Below are 27,598 nucleotides of genomic sequence, written 5' to 3'. Positions count from 1 at the left end.
TGCTCTCCTCCTCCTCTCATCTCATCTCCTCCTCGCTTTTTCATCTCAACTTGAACTATTGGTGCATTTAATTTTTAATGATATGCGTGGAGCTCACTTTGTCCACCCCTCTCTCTCTCTCTCTGTCTCTCTCTCTCTCTGTCTCTCTCTCTCTCCCTCCCTCTTCCTCTCTCTCTCTCTCTCTCTCTCTCTCTCTCTCTCTCTCTCTAGTTTCTGCTCCTCTCTCCGCCACCTGTTAGTTAGTCTCCCTCTCCTCTCCGCACTGGAATCCCTCCTTTTTATATGAGGAGTTTCACACTTGTGCTATCACCGAGGTAAGTCAGCATTTTATTTCTTCTTTTATCCTGAAAAGCAGACACATGCAGATATTTCGTCACTGGTTTTTCCTCTGCACAAATGCATCTTTTATGTTTCACATCACTTCTTCTTTTAAAACATCTTCCCTTTCCCTTCTCCCCTCGCCCTGTCATCACATCTCCCACTTTTCTTTGTCTCTTTGCTTCGTGTGTGTGTGCGTGTTTGTGTTTGTGTCAAAAACTAATGAAGCAGCAGCCGGAGCGCGAGACGACCACATTTTTTACTCTGCACCATCCTCACACAGCTGGAAGGTGCAACATGTGTCAGTCTGTTCTTGGATCTCTTCACCTGCTCTTTCACTTTACTTTCACACCTTCACACACATGCACAGCTCACAGCTACAGACACTGAAGTTAACTCGTCCCTGGCCGCCTGAAAATAACTTGACTCTAATTGACAAGTGCTCGCTGTCACTGTGGTGGGCAATAAATGACAGTGCTGACTGTCAAGCTCTAATGAGTAGCTACAGTGGGCACCACTGTACTATACCATCTGCCTGTCAGCCAGCAGCTTGTTATTTAAAGGTGAACGGTGCCCGCCGCAGGGGCCCATTGAATGTAGGACACAAGAGAAGAAGAAGAAGAAGAAGAAGAAGAAGAAGAGAATCAGTCAAGGAAGAGATAAGGGAAGGGAGAGAGAGAGAGCAAGAGCATCACATACTTACAGGTGGAGCAACACAGTGCCTGGGAAAGACTGACGGAGTGATAATCACAGAGATAAAGAGGGGAGCCGGTGGATTGTTTAGGTGGAGATGGGAAGGTAGAGGAGGGGGATTGTGGGAGAGGGCGTCCGTGCTGTGATGTGACTCTAATTTAAAGTGAAGGAGCTGAAAGACGAGGAGGAGGAGGAGGAGGAGGAGGGAGTCGCATGTTGCACAAAGATATTCCTGACTGCCGGCTTGTGGGAGCTTCATGCTCTCATCTCTCAGCTGGAAACGTATGTAACCTCACAAATATATGTGCAAAGGGGCCATGTAGGATATACTGTGCTGTATGTGGTTGCATAAGCAAGAGCCGCAGGGCTTCTGTGTGTAGCTGCTGTGGACAAGTTGTGCCATTATCTTGTGGCTCACAGGAATTATGTAAAGTTGCTCAGCCACGTGCATCAAGGCAAAGACGAGTCATGTATGTGAACGAGGGTGAAAATCTGCCAAGTGTGAGGTGAAATCCGCGCCTAGTTATTTTCGAGGGTGCATCAGCAACAATTCCGAGCGTTGAGATGATGATGAAAAGAGAAGATGAGAGAGAGATTCCAGCTGGCAGCATGAGAGCGATCAATCATGATCTCGCTGGGAGCTTCTGCTTCCCCCTGCGAGCTGCGAGCCACCAGGCCTTGGCTGTACGTGTACCACCACCACCACCACCACCACTACCACCACCTCCGCCACAACCACCACCGCTGCTGCTGCTGTTGGTGGTGGTGGTGATGATGCTGGTGCTTCTAGCTCACGACCACATCTGCCAGGACTGGGAGGCGACTGACTGCCCACGTTATATATCAACAAACAGTCGCTCACAAGCGTGCAACAGCTGCAGAGGGATGAATTAATGATCTGACGGAAGTGTATCTGTATGTTTGCAGGCTTGCTTGCGTGGATGTATTGATTGGTGCATGTGTGTGTGTGTGTGTGTGCGTGCGTGCGTGTGTCCTTTGAAGGATTATGTATTATTCGCAGGAACCATTGTTATTATCTGCTCATTCAAGTGAATTAATCTTTTAATCAATTCTGGCCCCAGTCCTCATCATCACAGGGAGTTTCATTAACTTGTTTTCACCTTTCCCTTAATGTCTCGCCGTCCACTTAATTTCAGATTATTTCCTTTTTATTGTTCTGCCACTGAAGTGATTTAAGGCACGGCGGCTGTGGTACACACTGGTTTATCTTCCCCCACCTCACATTTGAGGAGGAAGAAGAGTCACTGTGTCTTTTCCTGAAGTGCGGGAGTCTGAGGTTATCTCTGCGCTCCTTAATTGAGCCGTGATGAACTCTGACCAGTTGTTCAGCGCTAAAGAAGTCATTCATTTTGCCACAGTGGTACCCAAATAGCTGCCGCTTGATTTTCAAAAAGGCACAATGCCCATCATGCTCCAACCCAGAGCCAGCGCTCTGTCAAAGTCCTTTGAGTCAAATGAGTGGAGGAAGTTTTTGCATGTTGGCGCGCACCGCTGTGTGTTTGCAGAAGTTCGTTTCATCTGGAGCCAAGGAAAAGCTGGATGAGCTGCGGTGTGAAGCGCCCACTGTTGTGCTCACAGCAGAGAGCCTGGACCACACATGACAAATGACCCTCACTGCCTCCAGTAATTCTGCTGAAGGTCAACAGTCAGAGGCAACAATTTCAGAGCCAGAGAGTCATCGGTCACTGACTTTTATCGTGATGACTGAAGGGCCCGGAGTTAATTCGTTTACAGGTTTTGACCACATAAACAGAAACAAGAGGAGAAAGAGGAATAATTACAGTTTTATACAGTCGTCAACTTAAACCTGCATCCATGAAATAGCGTGTTTGATTTTGAGCGATCCGTACGGTTTATATGCATCTACAACCAGCAGCCAGTTATATTTACTGAGCATACAAAACGGGAATGAGAAACAATAGGCTAAATCTCTCTAATTAACACGTTACATCTCGTTTGTTTAATCCACTCAAAAAGTCTTGCGACGACTCTGGAGTAATTCTCGGCTAACTTTCTTAATTAGTGGGCCGTAATTACCTGTCAGACATTCATGAAGTATCAATCTGCTCATTTGACTCTCAACAAGACAGCAAATGGTTCACGTTGGACTATTCCTCGAAAGGACAGTTCACCCAAAATCAAAAATAAATTTTTTTTTTTTTCCTCTTATCGTTTTAGAGATATTGACTGTAGAGGTGCCTGCCTTCTCTCAAACATATTGGGGCTTACGTCTCTTTACAGAAATCCTGACATGGTGACCCACGATGATCTCGAGCCCTCGCCGTGAGCAGTTTCTTACATTGACTCACTGATGAGAGATTAGCTCAAGCTACTTTCATAACTGAAAGCTTGTTTTGAAAAGTCTTAATCAATACAGTTCTGAATTAGACATTTTTTTTCCGGAGCTCTAAACAGAGGAAGCTGAGGAGTGAGACATCCTGCTCCTTTTCTCATCTCTGCTATGAAGCAGTTTCTACATATCTTTCATCCCGTCCTTCAGCCTGAGAGGTGACTGATAGATGTTCAAGCGTTGCCTAAACAGAGACTGATGGGAAATATCAACAAGATTCATCACACATCATATCATCGTGCCTGACGAGGGGAGAAGCTGAACGTGCTCACCTGGTTGTTGTTTTTTTTTTTATCACAGCATGTTGAAGCCAGGGAAGATGAATACTTGTGAGCACTGAAGAGTCAGTTGACGCCGCAGTAAATGTAGATTATCCTCTATCACACAGAAGACAGTAGTCAGGTGTTGGTGTGTCTTTTGTCCAGCGTGACAGGGGTACAACTAAGTATAGGCATTTTGAGCACCACAAGTGCCATCTAGTTCCGTTATATTCCAAGGAAGGTAGACAAAACAGCCTAGATAGATAAACAGCGCTACAGGTAAGAACTGAAATATGTATTTTTTTAATTTGGGGGTGAACTGCCCCTTTAATACAGGTGCCAGTCTGAGATCATTCACATACCTTATTCTTGATGTTCAACTTAAGCGCTTCTGTTTGTGGGGATTAATTTAAGGCCGTTCTGCCATCAGAATAAAGTCAAGACGGCTGTAATTCCAACTATTTATTCAACGCTCAATTTCCGCTTAGAGCTTCTCCTCGTTTTTAAAAAAATATATATTTCTAAACTCCACAGACGTTCAATGGACAGACAACACAGAGGAAGTGCAAATATTCACAGTGCAAATACCCACTTCTCAGTTTCAATCGATTAATGCAGAGCGAGCAGAAGGGGGGGATCTGCTCAGTATTGAGGACAGAACGCCCCCTCAAGGCCTGCTGTCTTTAGAAAACAAAAGCTGTGAGATTTTTGTAATCCACCCCCCTTGTTTTTATTTCGGGAAGAGAGCAGACACATCAGCCTTGTGGTCAACTCCGTTCCCTGTCTTCCAGCAACTTTATATAATCGGCAAGACACTTCTCCCAGTCTGAGCTGGAGAGCGCTGGAGAGCGTTCCAGCCTGTAAAGACTTGATAATTACCTGTCTGTCTACGGAGGATTGTTAAGCACTTTAGATAACACTCGTGGCTCGGCGGCTCACACATGCTGCGATTTCATCAAGGATTATTAGGGTTTGGGGGAGACCCCGATTGTCTATTATCCCTCATCCTCTCTGATAGGCTTGAGTTTATTCAGATGTATTCAATTGAAATGCAAATTTGTGCACACCCTCTGCTGTATTTTGTCATCTTATGAGTAATGTCTTTCTTTCTAAGAGTTCTAATTATGTTGAAGGAGGTTTCACTGTGAGAGCACATTGAGATAAACGCTTCCTATCACAAGTTCTTCTTCTCGACTATGCGGCAAATGAGATATCAGAGAAAGCCAGATACAGGAATGGATCTTATTCGTCACCAATCATCTTACTAAGCTCACCTGGTTTCGCTTGGGAAGGCAGAGGTGAGATTGAAAACAACGTCTCAGCTCTGTGGATCAAAGTCTTCGCTCTTGCTTCGGATGAATGCGCTCCCAAACATGAATTGTCATATTGCTGAAAACCTTCTAACTGTTCCTTTGTCATTCTATTCTTTCCCCTGTAGCCCTATGACTGTGCGAAAAGGAAAGCGTCTAGGCATCTCCATCCAGGAGCACATGGCCATCGACGTATGTCCGGGGCCCATCCGCCCAATCCGCCAAATCTCTGCCTACTTCCCCCGCCTGTCGCCCACTTCCTCCTTCTCCGAGCCGCTCTCGCCCAATCAGGTGGCAGCTCCCGCCACGCTCAGCCCCAGCAGCGCGGGTCAAGGTGAAGGGGCCGCCGGCGGAGGAGGGAACAGCAGCCTGTTATCACCGCTGCTACCGGGGGCGGCGGGCGGAGGGGGCTCGCTGTCGGCCATGAGCAGCATGGACACCTCCATCGAGATCGACAGCTGTGACAGCGATGATAACAGTGAGTCACCTGAAAGTAATGACTCGGTTTCACTAAAGCTGCTCGTGATAGAATTCAAATGAGCTCAACACAGATGTGGATTTGGGAGAAGGGGAAGTTTTTGCTAAGGTGCTACGCCCGTCCAGCTTTCTGTGATCACACAAAAGCATGCGTGGAGTTTACAGTTCTTTTTTTTAAAAATGGGTCTTTGTTGACCGTTGACTTTGTCGGCTAAAATGACAACCGCTAGCAGATTTTTCCATCCGCAGCTAGCTAGCATAAGCTAACGGTAAAACTAATACTTTAAGGGTAAGTTCACCCAAAGATAAAAAAAAAAATCAGTCATTATCTTCCCGCTCTCATGTGGTTAGAAAGTTGGGGGAAGTTTTAAGTCCAAAAAACATTTCTGTAGCTTCACAGCAAAGCAGCGTCACAGCATTCTCCGAAACAACAGAAGCAGCGCTATTAACACTTTTCTATTACAATTCTTCACTGTAGCTGCTAAGCTAAAAACGTTAGCATGCACTCTGTCTGATGTGGCTGAACCAGTAGTCCTGAGGGTATAAATGAGGTCCTTTCAAATTAATTTGGGATCTCTGGGCATCTGGAGAATTGGATTTTCTTTCTGACATTTTAAAAGATTTCCCAATCTGCAACCCTGTTTTGCTGTGAAGCTCCATAAAGGTTTTGTGGACTATGAACCTTCACCTGAGTTTCCATCAGCATCGGGGTGAGTAGATAATGACTGAATTTTCCTTTTTTGGTTTTTAACAGGAGAACTGTAAAAAGGGGAAATAATGGTTATTTATTGTCCTGCAGGGAGATGGATTATGACTTTTTTATGACTCTCATGTCCATCCTTTGAATGTGAAGCTACAGCCAAACTGTGAACACAGCAAAATAGCTTTTTGTTTCCTTATAACAGAGCCAGACGAGCTGTTTCACCCTGTTTCAACTCAGCGTGCAGCTAAGCTATGAGAGTGGCTTCAATTATCTCATCGAACTTGTCCAAGTCCAAACAGCTTTTCCCCGATAGTCGATGTTTGTATTTCTTCCTGCCATCATAATCTACACAGAGTAATAAAGTCACCAGCTAAAAAGCAGTTGCCAAAGTACATGTCACATTATAATTTTTTCTATCCACTGTCTTCCAGCCTCCTTGGGGACGTTAGAGTTTGACCTACTGTATGAGAGAGCCACCAGCTCCCTGCACTGCACAGTCCTGAGAGCAAAGGTAAATAACACAGGTTATCTGTCTTGTAGTCGATTGATAGAAAGTCAGTTCCACTGAAAACAATTTAGAATTTTCATTTGTATTAGTAAAACGTGTTTGTTTTAACCAGTGACACAAAAAAGCTGCAGGTTAGCTTGTAAATCAAAAATCAACTTCTGTTTTTAGCCGTGCTAGCATTGTGGCTCCAGCTATGGCACTGTCTGTTGGCCAGTCGGATCAAATTATCTCAACAAATACTCTGATACTCATAATAAAACGTAATTATTTTTTTCTATGATGTTGACATTTTTTTCTTTTTCATGAATTGTCTTGAAAGCGCTGGTTTTCAAAATGGTACCATTAGCCAGTAGCATTGTCACTGTGGGCATGCTTACGTTAGCATGTAAGTTGCCTTATTTCTTTTTGCCTTACAATTTCAATTATAGAAAATATCTGCTGAAAGTTAAATAACTGGCTACTGTCGCACTTATTCAAAACAAAAGCGTCCTGTTCAGTGGTCAGAAAGAAGTGCACAATGGGAATTATGGTGCGAACATTGAAATGAAGAGTTGCATCACTTCTATCGAGCTTCTCACTCGATATCTGGACTGCAATTCTACAATCCTCACAGTTGAAACACAGCTGAGCACCTTTTTCCTTTCACTAATTACATTTCACTGACAGGGAAGAGAAATTAAAGGTCTGAAGTTACACGGACTAAATGTAAATGTATTACATCTTCCTAATAGTGTGAAGCACCTCTGCTTCAGTTTTCAGCCTCAATGTCTATATTGTTTTCACACCGTGCAGTGTGGCCTCTGCACGATGTGCTTGGCTGCTCAGCTGAAACTATCTGTCAAATTAAGGGACCCCCCCCCCCCATTTCCTCCCGCCCAGTGTACTTTAGATTCAAATTGTAAATGAATCCCCTCACCTCTAATTCATTACAGGTGTTGGCAGCTTAGACATTGATCTACACCGGCTGCTTTACACTCTCTCTTACATCCTTTTTCTCCGTCTCTATCAGGGTCTGAAGCCGATGGATTTCAACGGTTTGGCTGATCCTTACGTAAAGCTGCACCTGCTTCCAGGAGCCTGCAAGGTTGGATTTTATTATAAGAACGTATTTTTCGCTCCTGTTGTTTTCCAAAACCCCTTAAGTAACCTGGACTTCTGAGTGTATATTTAATTCTCGCTATTATCTTGAGTTCCCTTATGAAAGTGCAAGTGCGGACCAGTAAATCTGCACTAAAACAAAATGACCTCAGAGCCAGTAAGAAGCTGTTTTTTTCCTGTTGCGGTTGTTTGCTGTGTGCAGCTGCGAGAGAAAAAAAGAAGCTTGAGTTAAATTATTGTTCTCCTTCTCTCTGCTTTGATGCACAGGCTAATAAATTGAAAACGAAGACTGTTCGCAACACACTGAACCCTGTTTGGAATGAGACGCTCACCTACTGTGGAATCACAGAGGAGGACATGTACCGCAAGACGCTCCGGTAAATGTTTGTCACGGAGGCTTTTCTTTCTATTTCTGTCGCCTTTCACTTCCTGCCTCTCTGCTCTGTCTTGCCCACCAGAAGGCTGACTGTCGCTTTCAAAGGATTTCTTATCGTCTATCACAGAGTCTTTTACACTCAGTTTACAGGCCTTCACCGTCTTTGTTTCACCGTGTTCCCTCTGTCCATCCATCTCCACTGATCCTCTGATCCTCCCTCGTCACCTCACCTTCTCTCCTCCCCTGTCCTCACATCTCTCCCGTCGACTAGGATCAGAGAAGATCTCCCCTCACTCCTTCTAAGCCATCCCTCTCTCTTTGTCTTTCCTTCTCCCCGCCTTTCTCTCCCTGCTCAAGATGCAGTGACAGATTGAGGTCAGACTACGCACCGCGGGGTGTTTTAATTTCATTGACCCCCTCCAGAGGTGGCAAAAGCTGCGAATTGTCTCTGCCTGTGACTAAAACTTTGCCACAGCACACGTGGGCTCGGGATTTAAATAGGATTGACGGGTTGATTTCTCGAGGGAAATTAGAGAGACTGGACCTACAACCGGCCTCCGACTCCGTGTCAATTCAGTGGAGGCGTTTTCGCGACAGGACGTTTAAAGCACAGACACATGAAAACATGTTGATGTTGTTAGTGTACAAAGTGATTTTATTTAGAGGCTGACTTTAATCACTTCTTTTACATCCACGTAAATCTCTAATGTAACCATAGAACTGAAACCTAACAATACATTTCAGAAGCGTCTCTGTAGATGTGCTCACATTTTTAGTCGATTATGCTGTCTTGTAGTGTGTTTTTCTTTGCGCAGACCACCATCAGAAGTCCAATGTTGGTAGGTAGCAGGTAAAATTTTTATCGATCTGAGGGACCAGACACACCAAACTGACATAAAGGAGTCTGTGTGTCTCAGCTAAAGATCTGCACTTAAACACACCGCAAAGACTACAGCCAACCGCAGACTGCGTGAGAGGAAATCACTCTCCATACCAGCAGGTAGTCTGTATTAGTCGTGGGTGAAAAATGGGTGAAATTGTGTCTACTTTAAGAGGCAGGCTCATTTGGCTTTCTCGTGCTTTTTTCCCCCTTGCACTACGTAGCTGAAGAGCCAATCAGAGTGATGATAGCTCAGTCAGCTGAAAAAAAGGCGACATTGGCTGACTAGCGCAGGACATACCACAAAAAACGAGAGCCACGGATGCTTACGGATGCAGCCCTGACAGCAGCGGACGGCCGACGGTCGCGCTCATGTGCCAGGATTCTTAAATACCAACAAAGTGACACCGACAAAGATCCGTCCACAGTCAGACATCTAGAAAAAGTACTCAAAACTGCTCCTGTGGTAGTTCTGACGACAATGGGTGTCCACAGGGCACATTTTGCCATGACGACACACACACACATCACACACAATGTAGAAACATCGCCAGGGGCTGGTAATTAAGAATGAAATCCATCCCAGAGAAGGGAAGTTTGTTTCTTTCAGCAGCTTTGTGTTTGACAAGAACTCCACAAGATAGCAACAAGCTTCAAAACCAGCAGCCACAGGGAACAGAGAGCAGCGTGTTCTCTGACGGATCAGTACAGTTTTAGAAAAATACAACACATAAGCTACAATTGCGTATTTATATTGTTATTGACAAGAATTCAAGACCTTCTTTGTTGCCTTAGTTCACACCCGTCTGTAGGCTGTTGACGAATTAGCTTTTAGATGCTAAGGAACAGAGCCGGTGGAAGTTAAATCCTGCTAAGAAAAGAAAAGTGAAGGAAAGGATTAAAAGCTATGAATGATAGTTATAGAAATACTATTGATTAGGTGACATTATAAGTAAAAATGTAGACTTTTCCGCAAGAAAAACAAATTATCATCAATTTAAAAAAAAAAAAAGCTTATATAATCATATGTAATAGTGGTATGTAAAAACGTTGTCTTACTAACTCAGTGTTCAATACGCGACGGTCAAAAATTGACATATTCAGTCAACAGTGTGATCAAAATCATGGCGGGGCTACATTTTCTCTTGTTCTCTGATAGTTTTAATTTGCTCCCCCTGCTGTTGCCCAACAACCCTTTAAAAGGAGAGCTGCAGACATCATCAGCGAACATTTTTACATGTCTGACATGGACATTTAAGTTGGCGACAGCCTGCGATTAGATTTGCCACGCTGCTGTACGGACATCATGAAGACTTTCTGGCGCGCTGGGAAGAGCGAACTGTCGTGGTGCTGTAAGACGTGTCTGTTACCACATACTGTGTTACCTCAGCCTCGCGTCCGCCTCCCATTATAATGACTACATGCTTCACGCTTGACTCTCTGACCTATTGTACACTCGCTCACCACTCCATCCTCGAGCCCTTTCAGCCGTCCTTTACTCATCCATGTGTCGCACCATATTTCACCTCTCAGCTCCGACTGATCTCTCTCATTATTCTCCTGTGCTCTTTTTTTTTGCCTCCCATCCCAGTCATTTCTTTGTCTTACTTCCATTTTCATTTCCTATCCCTGCTGCTTTTTTTTTATTATTCTGAAGGGTTCAAGTCTCCTTTTGGATAATAAGCTGCTAGACTAGAAATTACCTCTGAGGGGGCATGCCAACACATATCTGCTGTCCCCGGGCAACTGGCCCCTCGCACCTTCTACCTTTCTGCAATATCGTGCTTTATTACTGGAAACTGAAAGGCAGCGGGCGGCTGCGACATTTCGTTTCCTGTGTTTATGAATTTAGTTAGAGGTTGAATAAAACAGCAGGCCAAGGGGCGGCATGTTCGCGCTTGGACCTCTGACAGAGTTCCTTTCATTTGCATTAACATAAGTCACAGAAAAAAGGCGACCCCACTGGATTTCATATAGCTCGTAGCGTGCTCTTTTTTTCACAGCTGCCTATAGGAACGTGGACATTTGCATTCGTAAATGACTCCTCACACACAGAGATTTAAATAAATTCTCACATTTTTTATCTCTCCCTCTCACCCACGTCACTCCATTCCTCGCTCGGTGGCTTCTGATTTCACATATGCCTTCTCCCTCCCTGTCTCCTCCACTCCTCTGCTGCTCCCACCCACTTGTGCATTTTTGCTGCTGACGTTACAGTCAGACTAAAAGTTTGCCAGACCCATAAATATGGATCGGCTTAACCTTGCATAATGCACTTCACACTATCTGAATTCCCCCGGGAGGGAAAAATGCTAATTACTTGTACAATATGCACACACAGATGCTGGATTCACACACAGGCGGTTTATCTCACTGTGTTCTCGTTAATTCAAGTCAGGTTTATTACAGCATCTTCCTTCCATAATTATGATGTTGTCACAACATTAGGAGTAATTGAATGAGTCATAATATGTAGGGTTTGTTTGAACACCTCTTTGCATCTTTCTGCTTAAAATGTTCTACCTCTTTTTCCCAGCCTCATTATTCTAATTCAGTGTTTCCCCTCTCGCTTTTTTCCCTCGTTTGTTCCCCCTCACTTTCTCCCGCTCCCAGGGTGTCCGTGTGCGACGAAGACAAGCTGACACATAATGAGTTCATCGGGGAGTCGCGGGTGGCCCTGCGCCGTGTGAAACCGGACCAGACCAAACACTTCAACATCTGTCTGGAGCACCCACCTCCTGTGAGAAGGGGCAGAACAAATAATATAAGGGGGAACATAGGAAAAGAAAGACTAAAAGGATGGAGAGAGGAAAATGAGTGTGTGTGAGAGAGATAAATGACTGGAGGGCACAGTCATATTGAATATATTAAGGCTTCCCGTCTGACTCACAATCTCATCTTTTAAAGTTGAGAAGAAAAAAAAAAAAGACACGGAGAGGAAAAAGACGGGGAGGGGAGAACGAGGTGAAGAGGAAAGGCACGAAATCGTTTACGCACCAACAGAGAGGCATTAAAATGTCGATATTCAGTAGACAGGATCAATCCACTCCAATGATGACAACACACCTGGGTCTCATAAAATATGAAACACCAGCGTGCCTGTACCAGCACTGCAGCATCATTAGTGAAAGAGCTGAACAAATGACAAAAATAAAAGACTATGACGAACGTTGTTACTGATATTTGAGAGAAAACAGCAAAATACAAAGGCAGGTCTTTTGTTACGTATGAACACAATCATAAACATTTAAAGCAAATATCTCTCAAATGTGAGTATAAGACAGATACTATATTTACTGTTACAGGCATTTTATAGTCAAAAATATATTTTTTGATTATTTTTGGGGGCCTTTTAATGGCTTTATTAGAGAGGAGAGCTTAGAGAGATGACAGGGAACAAGATGAGAGATGACATGCAGCTGAGGGGCCACAGGACACAGCCTCTGTACATGGAGTCCACTCTCTACCAACTGAGCTGCCATGGCACCCCGAACATTATACTTTATCGCTAAAAGATGACGATCACACTAAAGATGAAAGTACTTTAAGAAATGAAATGTAATTATCATAAATCGTAACTAAAGACAAACATTAAAAATGCTAAGGAATAATTTGACGGCACTTTCTGACTTGACATCGTTTTGTCAGTAATGGCTTTATTAACAATCGATTAATGACCCATTGCCTTATAGATCAGCTATTATTAAGGACAACTGTATTTATCTTTTCTACTTGGTGATAATAATTTCGGTAATTACGGCCATAAAAATGTTATATGTTTTCGTTCCATTTTCGTCCCTGTTGAATGATGTCCACACAGAGCCTTGCTGTGCACATTTACATGACACAATGTATTTCATACAGACCCTAGTGGACCCACGGATTGGGAAAGTATAATTTAGGTTTCAGGGTTTATACAACCAAAACAGTCAGAGGAATTTATTAGACATTCTAACTACAAGTAATTAGTTACAGTATATAGATTCTTTATAAAGAGCCAGTGCTGTTACATCATACGGCCACAAACATGTGGACAGTCCATCATAACATCACATGTGGTTGCTGAACATTTCATTTAAACCCCCCTAACCCCCAAACCAAGGACATTAATCTGCTGCTGCACCAGCCTCCCCTCTTCTAGGAAGACTTTCTACAAGATTTCACAGCCTGGCTGCAGGGATTTGTTCATGTTCAGCCACAGGCCCTATAGAGGTCTGCCACTGCTGTTTAATGATAAGGCTTGGCTTGTGCTTGGCGTTCAACTTTATCTAGAAATTGTTAGAGAGGGCTGAGGTCAGGGCTCAGTGTCGGCTATTCAAGATCCTCCACAGCAAACTGGAAAAACATGAACAGTTGCCACAAAGTTAAAAGTACACTGCTGAATGAAATATCATTGAATAATGTGCAGCATAAAGATTTCCCTTCAGTGGAAGTAGAGCAGTGAATAGCCTCAGACCAAAACGGCTCAGGGGACAGACGTGTTCACATATTCTTTTGCCAATAACATTGGCCTTCTGACATGTTTGAGATGATTCTTGCCTGAGAAGAAGTACTAGGTAAACAGAGAGTGTCACATCCATTCTTATAGCCCACAAATAGCTTTTATTGCCGGCTAAATGTCATCTGGGTCACACATGGGAGAAGGGTACATGGAGACTGGGAGAGTAAAGGGAGAGGAGGGGAGGGGGCGTCAGTAGACATAGAGCGAGTGTGAGAGAGATGATAAACACATGAAATAAAAAATAAAAGTGTTGGAGAGTGGGGGGCATGTGTGTGTGAAAACAGGTGGCGGGGAGCTGAGTTTTTGTTCTTCATGAGTTGGAAAGGGCTGTTGGTATTAGATTGGCCCTCTGGGGCCGGTGGCCACTCTGCGATCAAACACTAAAGCCCCTCTGTCATCCTGCGAACCCGATGCTGTGACAGGCTTGTCATTTTTCAAAGTGGTTTCGGCTTCAACTCAATACGTCCATCTCTTTCTGTACGCCCTTTGCTCCTCTAACCTACTTCTTCAGCTTCTCTGAGTCACGTTCACTTATTTCTTTTTATCTCTTTCTCCTTTTTTTCCTCCGTCTCCAGCTGCCTTCACCAACAGCGATGAGCACAGCCCTGAGAGGAATCTCCTGCTACCTGAGAGAGGTGATCACATGACTCCTCTGTTTTGGTCAACACGACCCTGAATCTGTCTGTCCGTCTGTCCTCACAGTCCATCATTCAACCTGTTCTTAATTTAAGATTCATCAGAGCAGAAACGTTTTACTGTTTAAATCCAACATTTGAATAAAACATTTGCATTGCAATCACATCTTAATGGTTTTAAAGCACACGCTTTGTGTATACTAAACATTATGGCAAACAATATTTAAACCATCAGAGTGCTTGTTTTCCTCTGTCCCAGATATCTATCAGCTTCCATTAGACATGGCAATCAATTAGCAGGCCAGCTTGAGTCATGTAATCCATTAAGCCAACATTGATATATCGCTGCGAAGGTAATTAATCACAGGACATTTCAAATCAATCTGTGGTCAAACTGGGTAATCAAGTTAGATTTTTGTATCATGTGGAAATAAATTAAACGTTGGCTGCTAATGACTGTCTGGAAGAAGGGGAAATACATGCAAATATCTAAAATTAAAGGAGCCACTGGGGCCAAAAATGAGGATTAAAGGACAAAGCTAAAAACATGAGCAGCGGGTGAGGCTGAGGATGTTGAAGCCCAATATTTGACCAGTGATCATACTACAACCACTGAGGACACCATTAATATGCTTATAATGAAGCTGTCATCACAAACAAAGCTACTCACTTACATTTATGAAACAAAGCGTGAACAATAACCATTCAAAGTCAACGGGGGAGGAGCATAGAAACAGCTCCTCAGGGTTTTTAGGAAAGTAGAATGATATATTTTAATGGTTTAATTATATATTTTAATAAGGGAAGCTACCATGTGCACAGTAATGTCAAATTTCCTGCCGCATTTAAGCAGCAACTAAAAGCTGTGGTTATAAACTAGTCAGGACAGAGGAAACTCTCCAGAGGAAACAGAAATCAACTGTTAGACAGCTATGATGGAGCTCAGGATTTATCAGGTGGACGGCGGCTTCACAAAACAGGTTTACTGTATGAACCTGGACTGTTTACGTCCTTTGGGATGTGTAGGAGCACAGAACATTAATTAACATTAGATCCTGATCGATGCTGTCGACCCGCCGGCAGATTTAAATAATCAATGAGGTTAAATGGCTGTGCCTCATGTGTAAATGTGCACAGGGGACACACTTGTGTTTCTGCTTCTATGTAAGTAATACATAGATTTAGAGATATTGGAATTAATACGGATTCCCTACGACTCTACATTACCCGACGACCGTGGCTAAAAGATAGATGTGTAATAGTAAGACGAGCAGAGATGAGTCATAAAGTTGAGTAATGGCTGTTCACAATAACAATAGAAAACTCCTGCCTCGAGCACTAGCCTACATGCAATTTAATTGTCTTTATTCATGTTACTTGAACGTGTATTCTTCTAAAATGCATGTTTGATGCTTTAATATCTTATACATAACAATACTTTCACTAACATTAGGACAGAGACCTACTTGTTGGGCCACAGAATAAAGAACATGACAGCTTGCTTTTACGCAAAACTAGCAGTGAGTCCAGCTAGTGGTGAGATGTTGCCGTTGATGGTGCTATAAATTAATGTACATGTGTAAATCGCTTTGGACAAAAGCGTCTGCTAAATGCCCTAAATGTAGATGTAAATGCAAATATGTTTGAAAAAACACAGCAGAGATACCAGATGGGTCGGACCAGTGTCTTTGAACGTTACAGTTATGGCTCAAAATGACAAGAGAAATAAACAAGTTTGCCAGCGTAGCATAACACCGTCACAGTGATTCTGTCTTTTACAGCGGTATCAATGTATCTTTGCAAACATTAGCTTCATTTAGTGAGGGAATGCCTGTTATTTTGCTTGAAGGCTGAATGCTCCCTCTATCGATTGGGGAAGTGGTTGCCAGTTGATTTTTTTTTCTAGGACAAATGGATTAATCAACCAACCCTAACATATAGTTGTTTTTATGCCTTCATGTGATGTTACTGCCGAGCTTAACGGCTAAACTGGCCATGACCCGACCCTTTCGTATTGTATTTCCATATGTCTTTTTTTACCATTTGTGTTTTTCTTGCTTTAGTTATTTTTTCATTTATTTATAACTTTTATAGATTTATGTGTGATTGACATATGTTTTTTGGGGAATTGTGTTTGCATTAGCCACTATAGCCCAAGGGATTGAATTGAGCAAGGCTGTTTTATCATGAATTCGATCTTTAATTTGTAAGAATAATGAGAAATGGTGATATATTTATTCTCTCCCAAGTTACAGAATTATGGAAGGTAGTTGTGAAGGAGTGAAGGAGTTGTACCATATACAGTGGACTGGTCCTTTAACTAACACTCCTTTCTCATGGCTGTTACAGATTATTAATGTCTCTGTTGTTTTGGACACAATTAATGGAGGAGTCAAAACTTAAGGCCGACATTCCTTTTACTCAATTAAGATAACTTCAGTAAAACAGCTGCCTCTGTATTTTCTTACCACAGTCAAGGCTATTTAATGTGTCTGCTGATCCGTCTTGCCAGTTCTCTAGCCTTTGCAAACCCACCCACAAATTAATCTCCTTCCCATTCGTCTGTCACCGTGTGTGGCTGGGCTCCACATTGATGCCTGTTTATTTCCACCTCCCTAATGAGTTGCTCTCTATCGATCTGTGAAGGTCTGAGCTGTTTCATTACCAGATACCTGGTTGCAAATTATCCCCACTAATTGTGAGTTTTGGTCTCCCACTCAGTCACGGCAGATGGCGAACGGCCTGTTGGCAGTAATGATGATTCCCAAAGAAAAACACAGACAAGGAGAGGAGAGGAAAACGGAAGGAAGGGAGAGTCAGGAAAAAGAAAAAAAAAAAGGGAACAAGCTGTTGAGACAATCAGAGAAAGGGAAGGGAGGAGCACGGAGGAGTGTGGGGCGTGTGGCATATTGATCGTCCTGGCTGTGTCCACCTCATGCCTGAAGATAAGATTTAATGAGAGATGGAGAGATTTAAAGGAGAGGAGAGACATTTAGTGAAAAAATACTGTTGAGGAGTGTAAGGCAATAAAAACCACGAGCCTTTTCCATTTTCTGGGGTGAAACATCAAACACAACCAGGCTGCCAAAAAGTCGCACCTGCAGTGATGAAAGTCCTGAAAATAGCAGACGTGCGTCTTCCCTATAAATAACATACATGTATCGGTGCTGTCGGCCATGAGGGTGAGTCACGGTCCTGTGAGAACATCGTCTTCCCCTTCTTCACCCTCTGTAGCTGCTTCCTCGCTTTCTTTCATCTGTCACTTTGAATCTACTCTGTTGTTCCGCTTGTTGTCAAATGCTTTGGTAACAGTTTGATGTTGTCCATGGGAAACACTCGAGCCACGAGCGACAAAGCGCATTAATATGACTGTAAGGTTTGTCCGAGACAGGTCTTTGCCATCGGACCATCTGCACTCCTGTTTATTGCAACGACAGTGATCGCTGGGTTTTGTCTCTGAGCTGCGGCAGATGAGCTCAAATGTTACATGAAAGTCACTGAGCTCTCTAGGTGTGTCTGCTTAGGAGAGACAGAAGAGAGACGAGCGACATCACTGCGAAGGACAGAAAGTACATTTTTAGAGCAAAACCATAGAACTGTTAAAAAAAGAAAGTTCTTACAATTAACACGTTTTCCACGTTCACGAGTAGAGTGTCCCGATTGTTGTTGGGATAGAGGGCTCAGGTGAGGTGTTAGGGCTACATGGCCCTCAAAATGGAGGTTTTTTCAGAGGTACACTTTAAACGGATGGTTAGGAACTCTGTTTTTTTTAATGAATCACAGTGCTTTTCTTTATATAATGCATAAAACAATCATGGTAACACTTAACAATAAGGTAGCAGGATTCTACAAACATATTTCAATCATCAAATTCACACCACATATACATTAATATTTACATCCAAGTATTTTTTACATGTTTCACTTGACAACTACTCAGTTTTAAGTTTCACTTCACTTAAAGGTACACAAAAAGAGTCATTTATGATATGATATTTAATGAGTCCTCACTAGTTTGTGCCAATTAGCGGCTGATTCATAGTTCATCTGGAACAACTCATGAAGAAAGTGGAAGGGGAAAAGGCGTGAAAACACAAAGACAGGAAGTAAAATATGACACAAGGATAGAATCTTCAAAATAAACGAGGAAAATAACGGAACCAAAACCAAGGCCCATGACAGTGTTCTTTATTATTTGTTGACTTGATTGATAGAGAGAGGTTGTGAACGAATTGGGAGCGACGTGCCTTTCTATTTTCATCAGATAGTATCGTGAGAAATCCCTGCAGCTGAAGACGGCATATTGGAAATGTTTGGTAGCGTTGGTTTACATTAACGTCACCAACGTCTACTGATGACATGTAACAGTCTTGAAGGGTTGTCCCATTTCTTATGTGGAGATTTTCACCTCTACCTCTTGTCGATGTGTTCTGACGGGCAAGGGAGCACTCGTAAACGAGGGCTAGGGGTAAAAACTGGAGATTGAATTGAGCCTGAAGTGCCAGGTTTCAGGTTGAATGTGGACCTTTTTGTTGCGCAGTTCTACAGAGTTGGACTCTAGAATTTAATTACTCTAGAATAAAATCTTTCTGACTGAGCCAGTTGTGTGAAATATGAGGTGTTGGTAGGTCATTAATGGATGAAAAAATATATAAACTCAAGTCTCGGTTTGGTTTTAGGTCTCCAACTTGGCAGTAACAGATGGGTTCAGTGATTGTGTATTAAAGACACGGTGATCTCTGTTATTTCCACTGCGGCTTTTAACCTGCATCAATTGATTTTTTGTGGCCTCAGTATACACAACTATGACATATGATCTCTTTATTAAGTTGATATGGCGAGCGTGTACGCAAGCAGCTGTCGCTTGTTTACACATCGAACAGACAGAAAGCAGCATTAGCATTCGTTTGAAGTTTCAGTCAACAAGCCCAATATCCACTCCTCTGTTTATACTATTTGGCTCTTGACCAACTGTGGGGAGAGATATCTGGCTTTTTAGCCGCCAAGTGCTCCACTGTGTTCACCATGTACTTTCTAGCTTTGTCTGTTGATTGGTTCTGAGCAGGAAGTGTACAGTGGCAGCGTTATGAGAGCGATTTTGTTGTTTTTGCACACTGAAAACAGCTCCCTGATGTGCCTGGGAACAGCACTAATGAGAGCGGTGAGAGTGAACAAAAACAGTAAAGTTTTGGGCCATAAAACCAAACAAACTTACTAAAAAGCAAAGTTTGGTGATAAAAAGTTTGGTTCATAGTCTGAGTGACCCCTTGTACACACAGTACACACACAAAAAATGTTTATAAGGGTAGCTTGGGAGAAAAACTTGAATATTGTTCATCAGCAGGTCATAGCCTCTGATGCATCATCATCATCAGTGAATGAAACCTCATTCTACCACTGATCAGTAAAGCAGAGGTTGGAATGATTGTAGAAACCAGTGAGCACAAGCTGAATTTAAAAAGTATTCAACTGAAAAATGAAAAATGAAAGCGAACGAACACGCAATGCCTAACTACACTGACACCGACTGACCCGCAGCTCTCACCAGCCAGCAGGGGAGATGTGTTAGCAGCTAGTCAACACAGAACACAGGTTCTCTCAACTTTCTTAGTCCAATAAATACATGAATAAATAACTCTGTTGAATGCCACAGTCATCTAAACACAAGCAAAACAGCCGCTGTGAAAGTACCTCAGTCCGCAAATGCTACCCAGTGCGATAACTGCTGTAGGTGTGTGCTTTGTGCTAACGGGGTTAGCCGAGGATCAACAAGCCCTTTGCTAACTAGCTTCACCTCACATCTCAATCACATTTAAGAAAACACCTAACTTTATCATAATGACCGCTAACAACAAATATGGCTATTGTTCGCACGGTTGTCAAGTTAATGTGTTAGCATTGGGAAATTCTGGCTGCACTCTCTCTGCCATTCTTGTGGGACTAGCTTGCTAATAGCTTTAGCAATATTTCTCCACCTAATCTTGTTGAAGGCTCCAGTCATGCGCAATGAGGGCACGGTATGTTAAAGGATTTACTACAAATATAATGAGAAATGCTTAAAGAATGACTCACCAACCACAGCTTTAAAGCTGCTGTAAGCGTTGTCATCGTTTTTGCTTACTTCCTTCTTTATGCAATCAGTGACCCCCCCATCCCCCCAAACACTTACAGCAGTTTGAAGTCACTAACAAATCTCTAACGATTCTGTCAGTCTAAGAATGTATCTCACACACCTTTTTCCTGACCTGTTATGTCCCCTCTTCCCCTCAGTGGGAGACCGAGCAGCAGAGGAGTCTTGAGGAGAGGGGCCGCTTGCTGCTCTGCCTGCAGTACCTCCCCCCGGCTGGTGATGGCGACGTGAAGGGCGAGGCCAAGGAGAGGGCTCGCGGCGGGTTGTGTGTGGGCGTCAAACGCTGCGCCCACCTGGCAGCAATGGATGTCAACGGCTACTCAGACCCCTACGTTAAAACGTAAGGAAGTGGCTAAACAACTTGTGATAATGAAGCAACTTTAACAAGAAACAAATATTTGTTGCCCTCAATCAACGGACACCTTTAAAATAATCAAACACCAGTTAGACTGACGGATTGGTATTTTTACGACAGAACAATTTCCACATGACTCATCCATCTCCCTCCTCGCTGCAACACCTGTGTTTGGTCTTAACTGGCCTTTGGCTTATATTGACCCCATGAATCACACTCACGCGTGATAGATGGAGTTAGTTAACCCTGCATAAGGTAATGGTGACAAATGAGGGCAGTTTTCACGTAGCGGAAGCCATTGTGAAATCTATCACCCATTAATCTAGATAATGATAACAGTGTGTGTGTGTGTGTGTGTGTGTATGTGTGTGTGTGTATTGACAGCTGTCAAAATGGACTGAAAGGCAGTGACATGATCTAATGTTATCGGCGTACTATACAAATTATGGGCGTTCCTGTGTGTTTCACATTGTATTTCACTGTGTGTTTGTCTGTGTGTGTGTGTGTGTGTGTGTACATGGGAGGGCAGGAAGGTGCCTGGGTTGAATGATGCACCCTGACAGAAGCTGGACAAATGAGCCTTAAAATCCCCTCCTCTCCTTCCCTGCATGCTCTCCTGAGCGCTGCCTCTGCCTGTGAGGTTGTTTGTGGAATGAGTAAACCACTAACCAACCTCCCGTCACGTACACACATTCACACACACACACACACACACACACAAACTCCCCTTCTCCGTTTCCCGTCATGCCTTAAACTCAGATGTTCTTTTTCACACCCACTGAACGTACGCACACAACCCCGTCACAATCCGCAGGAATACATCACGCACCTTGTGTCATTTCGGATGCGTGAGTGCATCTTCGCCCTTTGGCTGGAGCTTTTTCCCAGATGCTTTGTTGTGTCTGAGAGCGTGTGGGAACATACGCTCTCTCCGAGCTGTGGGTGGTGGGTGGAAAGCAAATGTGAATAGAGATTTCGCCACGCTCCTTCCAGCTGGCTTAAAAATATCCTAAGAATTTAATGACAGCCCGCGTAGGGATGCTGAGCTTTTTTCAATCTGTGCTGTGTTGGTGGAGGAATGACTGATCAGTTCACGCTCATACATGATTAGTTTCACATAAAACATTAAGCCTTCGAGGGGACAGTTGTACGTTTTGAGAAGTGCTATGTACGTTTATTCAGTGTTCAGCCGAGAGTTAAACAAGAAGATGGATACCGCTGTCATATCTGTGCAGTAAATATGGAGCTACAGCCAGCAGCTGGTTAGCTTAGCTTAGCATACAGGCTGAATTCAGGGGGAAACAGGTGGTTAGGCGGTGTTTTCCTTCTGTTATCAGGCATGACTCTTGGCAAGACAGCATTTAAGCACATTTCCCAAAAGGCAAGTTGCTCCTTTAAAGGATAAGTTCACCAAAAAATTCAAATGTAGTCATGATTTACTCACCTTCACAGAACATTTCTGGAGCTTCACACCAAAATAGTGTTGCAGCGTTAAACAACTAAACAAGCTAAGCTAAACAACTGCAGTAGGTGAGGACTTGTTTAAAACATAACAAACAACCAAACATAAAATGGTTTCATACAGCTTGTCCAGCATGATCTAAGTCTGTGGAGGCTCAGAGATCCCAAATTGATTGAAAAGACGTCATTTAAACCATTGACAGGTGGTCAAACCTGACCACCCACTTCAGATGGGGCTACAATTAAGATTTCCACCTAAGAACGGGTGTAAATAATGTATTTTTAAATCAATTTGGGATCTTGGGGCTGCCACAGGCTTGGATCATGCCTGATGAGCTGTATGGAGCCTTTTTTTATGTCCTTTTTACTTCCTTATGTCCTGTTTTTTGAAAGTTTTAAAACAAGTCCTCATCCTCTTCAGGTGTTTAGTAGAACACTGCCAATTTCCATTGACATGGGGGTGAGTGAATCATGACTGAGTTTAGTTTATGAGTTAACTTATCCTTTCAGTAAATAATTTTTAAGAATGAAATACAACAGATGTGATGTGACAGAAAAAGACTCAACAGAATGACTGAAAGAAAGAAAGACAGAAAGAAAGAAAGAGAGAATGAAAGAAAGAAAGAAAGAAAGAAAGAAAGAACAAAGAAAGAAAGAAAGAAAGAACAAACATGATGGAGGAACATGATGATTTTCTATGTGAATGAGCGTACATGATTGTATCACATTCCTCTGTCTCAGGTACCTCAAGCCAGATGTTCATAAGAAGTCCAAGCACAAAACAGCCGTCATAAAAAAGACTCTCAACCCGGAGTTTAATGAGGTAGACATCCATGTTTGTGTACGTGCATAACTGTGGGAGCAGGAAGCACATTTACAGTGACTGAATGTAAAGAGACAGCTCATTTAGACTTAAAGTGTCCTCCTCCAGAGACACCACACTGCATGCAAAGTTTCTGCAATCATCTTGCAAGACTTCCAATTACTGTTCAAATATTATCATGTGCTGCCTTATTAGTGTGTATTTTCAAGGTTTACAGAGGAGGAGCAACTTGTGTGTAAGGCGTGATCCTCTGACCTTTCTGCTCTCATCCACTTGAGCCTCATCCTCTTCGTTTTCCCCCCAGGAGTTCTTCTACGAAATCACCTTCTCAGAGTTGGCCACCAAGACGCTGGAGGTCACAGTGTGGGACTACGACCTGGGAAAGTCTAACGACTTCATCGGTGAGTGGACGCCACACAAACACGCTGGCAGCCAATCATTTTCCTGCTAGTGCTTCTCGGGATTACTGATTAGCTCGCTGGCTAGTTCATTAGCAGTCTAATAATGTTGTACCCATGGCAGATGTTACCAAAGATATTTCAAGATGTTCTCTATTAACTGCCTTGATCCGAGTGCAGCGCTGTGTGTAATTTGCGAGAACTGGTTGCCAAAAGGGTCTCAGTGACATTCTGGCTTTTCACTACACTTGCTCCATGAGTGGGAGTAAGTTATTACGTTTGCTCCTGTTCCTCTATTTAAATGTCTTTTTCTTTTTACTTTTTTTTTCCATGGACCTTTAAACGTCAAGAGTTTCTGTTCCTTACAGTCTGAAAAGGTCAAGTCTGGTGTTTTTCCTTTATCTTTTATTTTTTAACAAATTCTGAAGAGATAAATCTCTTCAAGGGCTCTGCAGTTTACCTGAGACAGCTGGGTACCATAGGTTTTTTATCAAACTTGAATCAAACAGGAAGTGATAACACAATGAGTTGGGGACCAATTTCTACATTTTGTACTCTAGTGAGTATTTCTAGTACCATGACGCTGTATGTGGGATCAACTCAAAATAAATTACAATGCTCATGTTCGTGGCGGTGACGGAACTTGTCACCCAGTCCAACAGCGTGGCTCACTGATGTGTTTTTCATTGTTTTTTTGACAACAATGGAGCTCTGTTCCACAGGGGAATATCCGGCCTTGGTTACACAGATAATGCTTGTCAATAAGATGAATTGGTCCTTTGGTCTTTTTCGTGGGATTTGTTGACAAGTAGAAAAATACACAAAATCTCCAGGCTCGGCTAAGTTTTTAGATTGAAAGTGAGTAATAGTTCCTTAGCTGTGATCCACTAGCCAATGAGGGTAAAAGGAAATATCCATGAACATGATCAGTCAGTCAAAACAAGAATATGAGCCCCATCCCCAGGATAAAGGAGTGTTAAGGAGTGTAAGGATGAACTTTTCTTCAAACCATTTGTACATGTCGTAGGTTTCACACAATACTGACATTTCTACAAAGCGTATTAAATCATGTTGAAGAGAAGGTTGCAAAGTCAGTGACCACAGGTGGTGATTGTGTTTCAACATTTCTAAGTGTGAAACCACTGGATACTTTTCAGGAGACCTCGGGACAATTTTCAGCCGTGTTTGTGGCCATGAAAAAACTGATATTTTGACAGGAAGTCTGGACCTTTCTAGCTATGTTTGAGCACAGTGTTTTTTAAAACACCATTAGGACATCTCGAGCTGTGTTTTTAGTTACAAAAACTGGTATTTTAAGCCAAAACATGATCTCTTCCAAATCCTTACCAAGTGTTTTTGTGCCTAAACCTAACCAGAGAATGAGCAAAGCGTCATCATAGCATAACATTGAAAACAGAATCTAAAGAAATGAAAAGTATTCACATACTTGTGGTTTGTAGAAATGTATGTCACCAACATTTATTCTGGTGATTGGGTTGTGAGGAGTAACCTGATTTTTAATGAAATGCAGACATTCAAAATTATTCATTTACATTTATTTCATCACTGTTCAGCTCTGTCCGATGGTCAGAAGACTACCTGTGTTTCATTAGACACTGTTACAGTTACATTAACTCAGATGTAAAAACAAAAAAGTCAATTTTTGCTTTTGTTATTAGTTGGAAATAACATGTTCAGCTCTGTGTTCCTGACAGGTAATGTGTTGCCCTGGTTCAAAGCGTCAAAACTCACACTGACATTTCCGTTTCCCCTTCAGTCAGTTGTTAACATAGCTGACTCTTAATCAGTATCTGTCTTTATTACGGTCTGTATAATTGTAAACCTTTAAACAAATATCAGTGTGGAGATCCTAAAAAAATAACCCTTCTGGTTTGTTATGAATAAATAAAAAGTCACGAGCAGCTGCAGCGTCATTTATTGTATATCTGGACTAAACCTATCGCAAGAATAAATACTGATAATGTCTTTTTCTGCAAACCACAACTATGTTGAAGCTTAAACATTTCTTTTTATGTTAGAAATTCACATTCATTTATGTTACATTTTCTTTTTTATGATGTGACAACATTGTGCTGATGTTTTGGTTAGTTTTTGGCAAAACAACTCTTGGTTAGGGTGAGAATAAGATAATGTTTTGGCTTAAAATGCCAGTTTTGGACACAACAAACACAGCACAAAATATCCAGTGGTCGCCACACTTACAAATGTTGAAATGCAGTCTCGCACTGCAGTCAGTGGCTTGGCACTGTCTTCTAGTGTAGCTGTAACTCCACCACCATCCTCTCCACCTCCAGTCAATCAAAAGTTTCCTCTCTATGTATGGTAGGAAAAGGTGTCAGCCCTGGATTTCATTCACAAGAGATTTTAATGAAATAAGATGACTAAACAACCCCAAAACACAATGAAGAAGATTTTCTAGAGACAAAAAAGGCTTCAAAAGTAACATCTGTTCTTCTTTGTGCACTGGTAAGGGGGTGTGTCCTTAGGGTGTCACTCGCAGGGAGACTCTCTGCAGCACTGGATAGACTGTCTGAAGAACAAGGGCAAGAAGGTGGAGCGCTGGCACACGCTGACCAACGAGCTGCCTGGATCCACGCTGCAGGAATGAACTGATCCTCATCCACTGTAACAGACACCGCAGAGACTGACCTGACGACTCGGGATGAGAGAAGCTCCATCGCATGCTCTGAGGATTTTCTGCATGACTGTGAAGGACTCATATCCTACTTGCTTTGTGTCATAAATGAGACCATCATCCACATACAACACACCCAAAGGGGGTCACATTCAGAGATCAATACTCTAATCCTGGGATCCAAATAGACCCGATGCAAATGCAAATCTGGGAAGAGCGTCGCCACCAGTGGGAGAATTTTCATAATCATATTCATAGGGACACGTGTCCCTTTTGTGGGTTTAACGTCAATCTAAATGCGCCTCTGCACTGCTTCAAACTGGTCAGAGCTCAATCAAAACAGAAAGATTGAAATCGTGCTAAAGAAAATCTAATGAGGGAGAAAGCTGAATTATTCCGCCGGTCGTCCCTCATGTCAGGTTTATGTGCTCTCATCACACTCGGCCTGTTGTGTTCATTAACAGCTGACATTGAAAACTCCTGTCTCGCAGCGCACATACCTCTCCCCTCGCAATAATGATTTGCCTAATGCTTCCGAAAAAAAAGATTTCCAAGTGGTCTTAACACTGTCCGACGTTTTTTTTTGTAGGTATTGATCTGATTTGGATTGGATTGCCTGCAGATAATTGGTTCTTCCATGTTGATGGTTCATGTCAGTTACTTTGCATGTTTTGGTGTTGATGGAGCAAACTAAAAGACAAATAACGTGCCGGGTTCTCCTGCGGGATTCATCATTGTGTTGTTCCCCAATTCTCCTGAGGCGTGTTGCTCTGATTAACTGGAGACGGTTTTTTTAGTTTGTTTGTTTGTTTTTTATTAATCTGAGGGTAACAGTTTTTTTGTTTTTGTTTTGTTTTTTTTATGTTGTTCACAGTTGTTTAATGTGCCAGCTCTAATATCACTGTGTCAGTTTCTTGTTGGTGACACGTTGATGAACCTCATTCTGTCTTATCTGAACGGACGAGAACAGAGATGTAAATTATCTAGATTATTTTGCGGAGAGCTGTGCGTTGGTCACACGATATCAGCCATTTGTTGAATATCTAAATTACAAACATGAATGGTGTATAGAAGCACAGTGTTGTCTGATAAGCCTCCGTGGCTGCTGCTTTACTATGGATTGCTTTAACCAAGCTGCAGGTGTGGTAAAAGTGGCATGCTGAAAAATACCAGTGGTGTTCATATGTAAATATATATTGTGTTGCACTTGCTTTGGATGTTTGTCTTTTCGGAATTGAAAGTGTGCATGATTGTTTATTCTTCTTCTTTTTTGTTTTTCATAAAACATTCATATCGATCGATCGCGTGCAGCCCTGAATTACTGTCATGTTTGCTGTGTGGTTCCAAAAGTGGCCTCTCTGAATCTCTTCTGTTTACGTGCGGCTCAGTGGCAAATCCAATAAAGCCAACACTGCCCCCTGTCCTCCAGGGTCCGCAGCTGCAGCCTCCTGTCTGACATCAGTGCGAGTTTGGAAGTTTTCCATTCCTCTGGGGATTATTCACTGTATGTATGAATGTACCATGATTCCAGGAATTCTCACAGAAATCTTCCCACGAAGGCCACTGAATTTATAGCACTGACATACTTATCTCCTGCTTTATTAATTCATCACGAATAAAGCATTTGTTCATTGATTGTTCTGTA

General features: G+C 42.6%; 1 protein-coding gene across 2 annotated transcripts; it reads left to right on the top strand.

Moving 5' to 3' along the window:
- Positions 1 to 27,598, top strand: LOC115571732 (double C2-like domain-containing protein alpha). 2 transcript variants are annotated; one of them, XM_030401291.1, is made up of 11 exons: positions 1 to 314; positions 5,081 to 5,430; positions 6,564 to 6,643; positions 7,650 to 7,724; positions 8,006 to 8,115; positions 11,608 to 11,734; positions 14,071 to 14,130; positions 20,401 to 20,600; positions 22,818 to 22,899; positions 23,204 to 23,300; positions 25,790 to 27,598. In XM_030401291.1, the coding sequence occupies exons 1-11, from the start codon at positions 283 to 285 to the stop codon at positions 25,924 to 25,926; spliced, it is 1,350 nt and encodes a 449-aa protein (XP_030257151.1). In that variant the 5' UTR covers positions 1 to 282; the 3' UTR covers positions 25,927 to 27,598. The 2 variants fall into 2 exon arrangements, with proteins under 2 accessions (XP_030257151.1, XP_030257152.1); XM_030401292.1 differs by lacking the exon at positions 1 to 314 and adding an exon at positions 592 to 1,293.

This window comes from Sparus aurata, chromosome 20 (genome assembly GCF_900880675.1).
Source record: "Sparus aurata chromosome 20, fSpaAur1.1, whole genome shotgun sequence".
Classification (NCBI taxonomy): Eukaryota; Metazoa; Chordata; class Actinopteri; order Spariformes; family Sparidae; genus Sparus; species Sparus aurata.
Note: the sequence above shows the minus strand (reverse complement) of the source record. Positions and strands in the feature narration are given on the sequence as shown.

Coding starts and splice junctions, on each gene's coding strand:
- LOC115571732 (XM_030401291.1), top strand. CDS start 283: ATGAGGAGTTTCACACTTGTGCTATCACCGAG. Junction 7,725..8,005: donor TGCTTCCAGGAGCCTGCAAG/GTTGGATTTTAT, acceptor TTTGATGCACAG/GCTAATAAATTGAAAACGAA. Junction 8,116..11,607: donor ATGTACCGCAAGACGCTCCG/GTAAATGTTTGT, acceptor TCCCGCTCCCAG/GGTGTCCGTGTGCGACGAAG.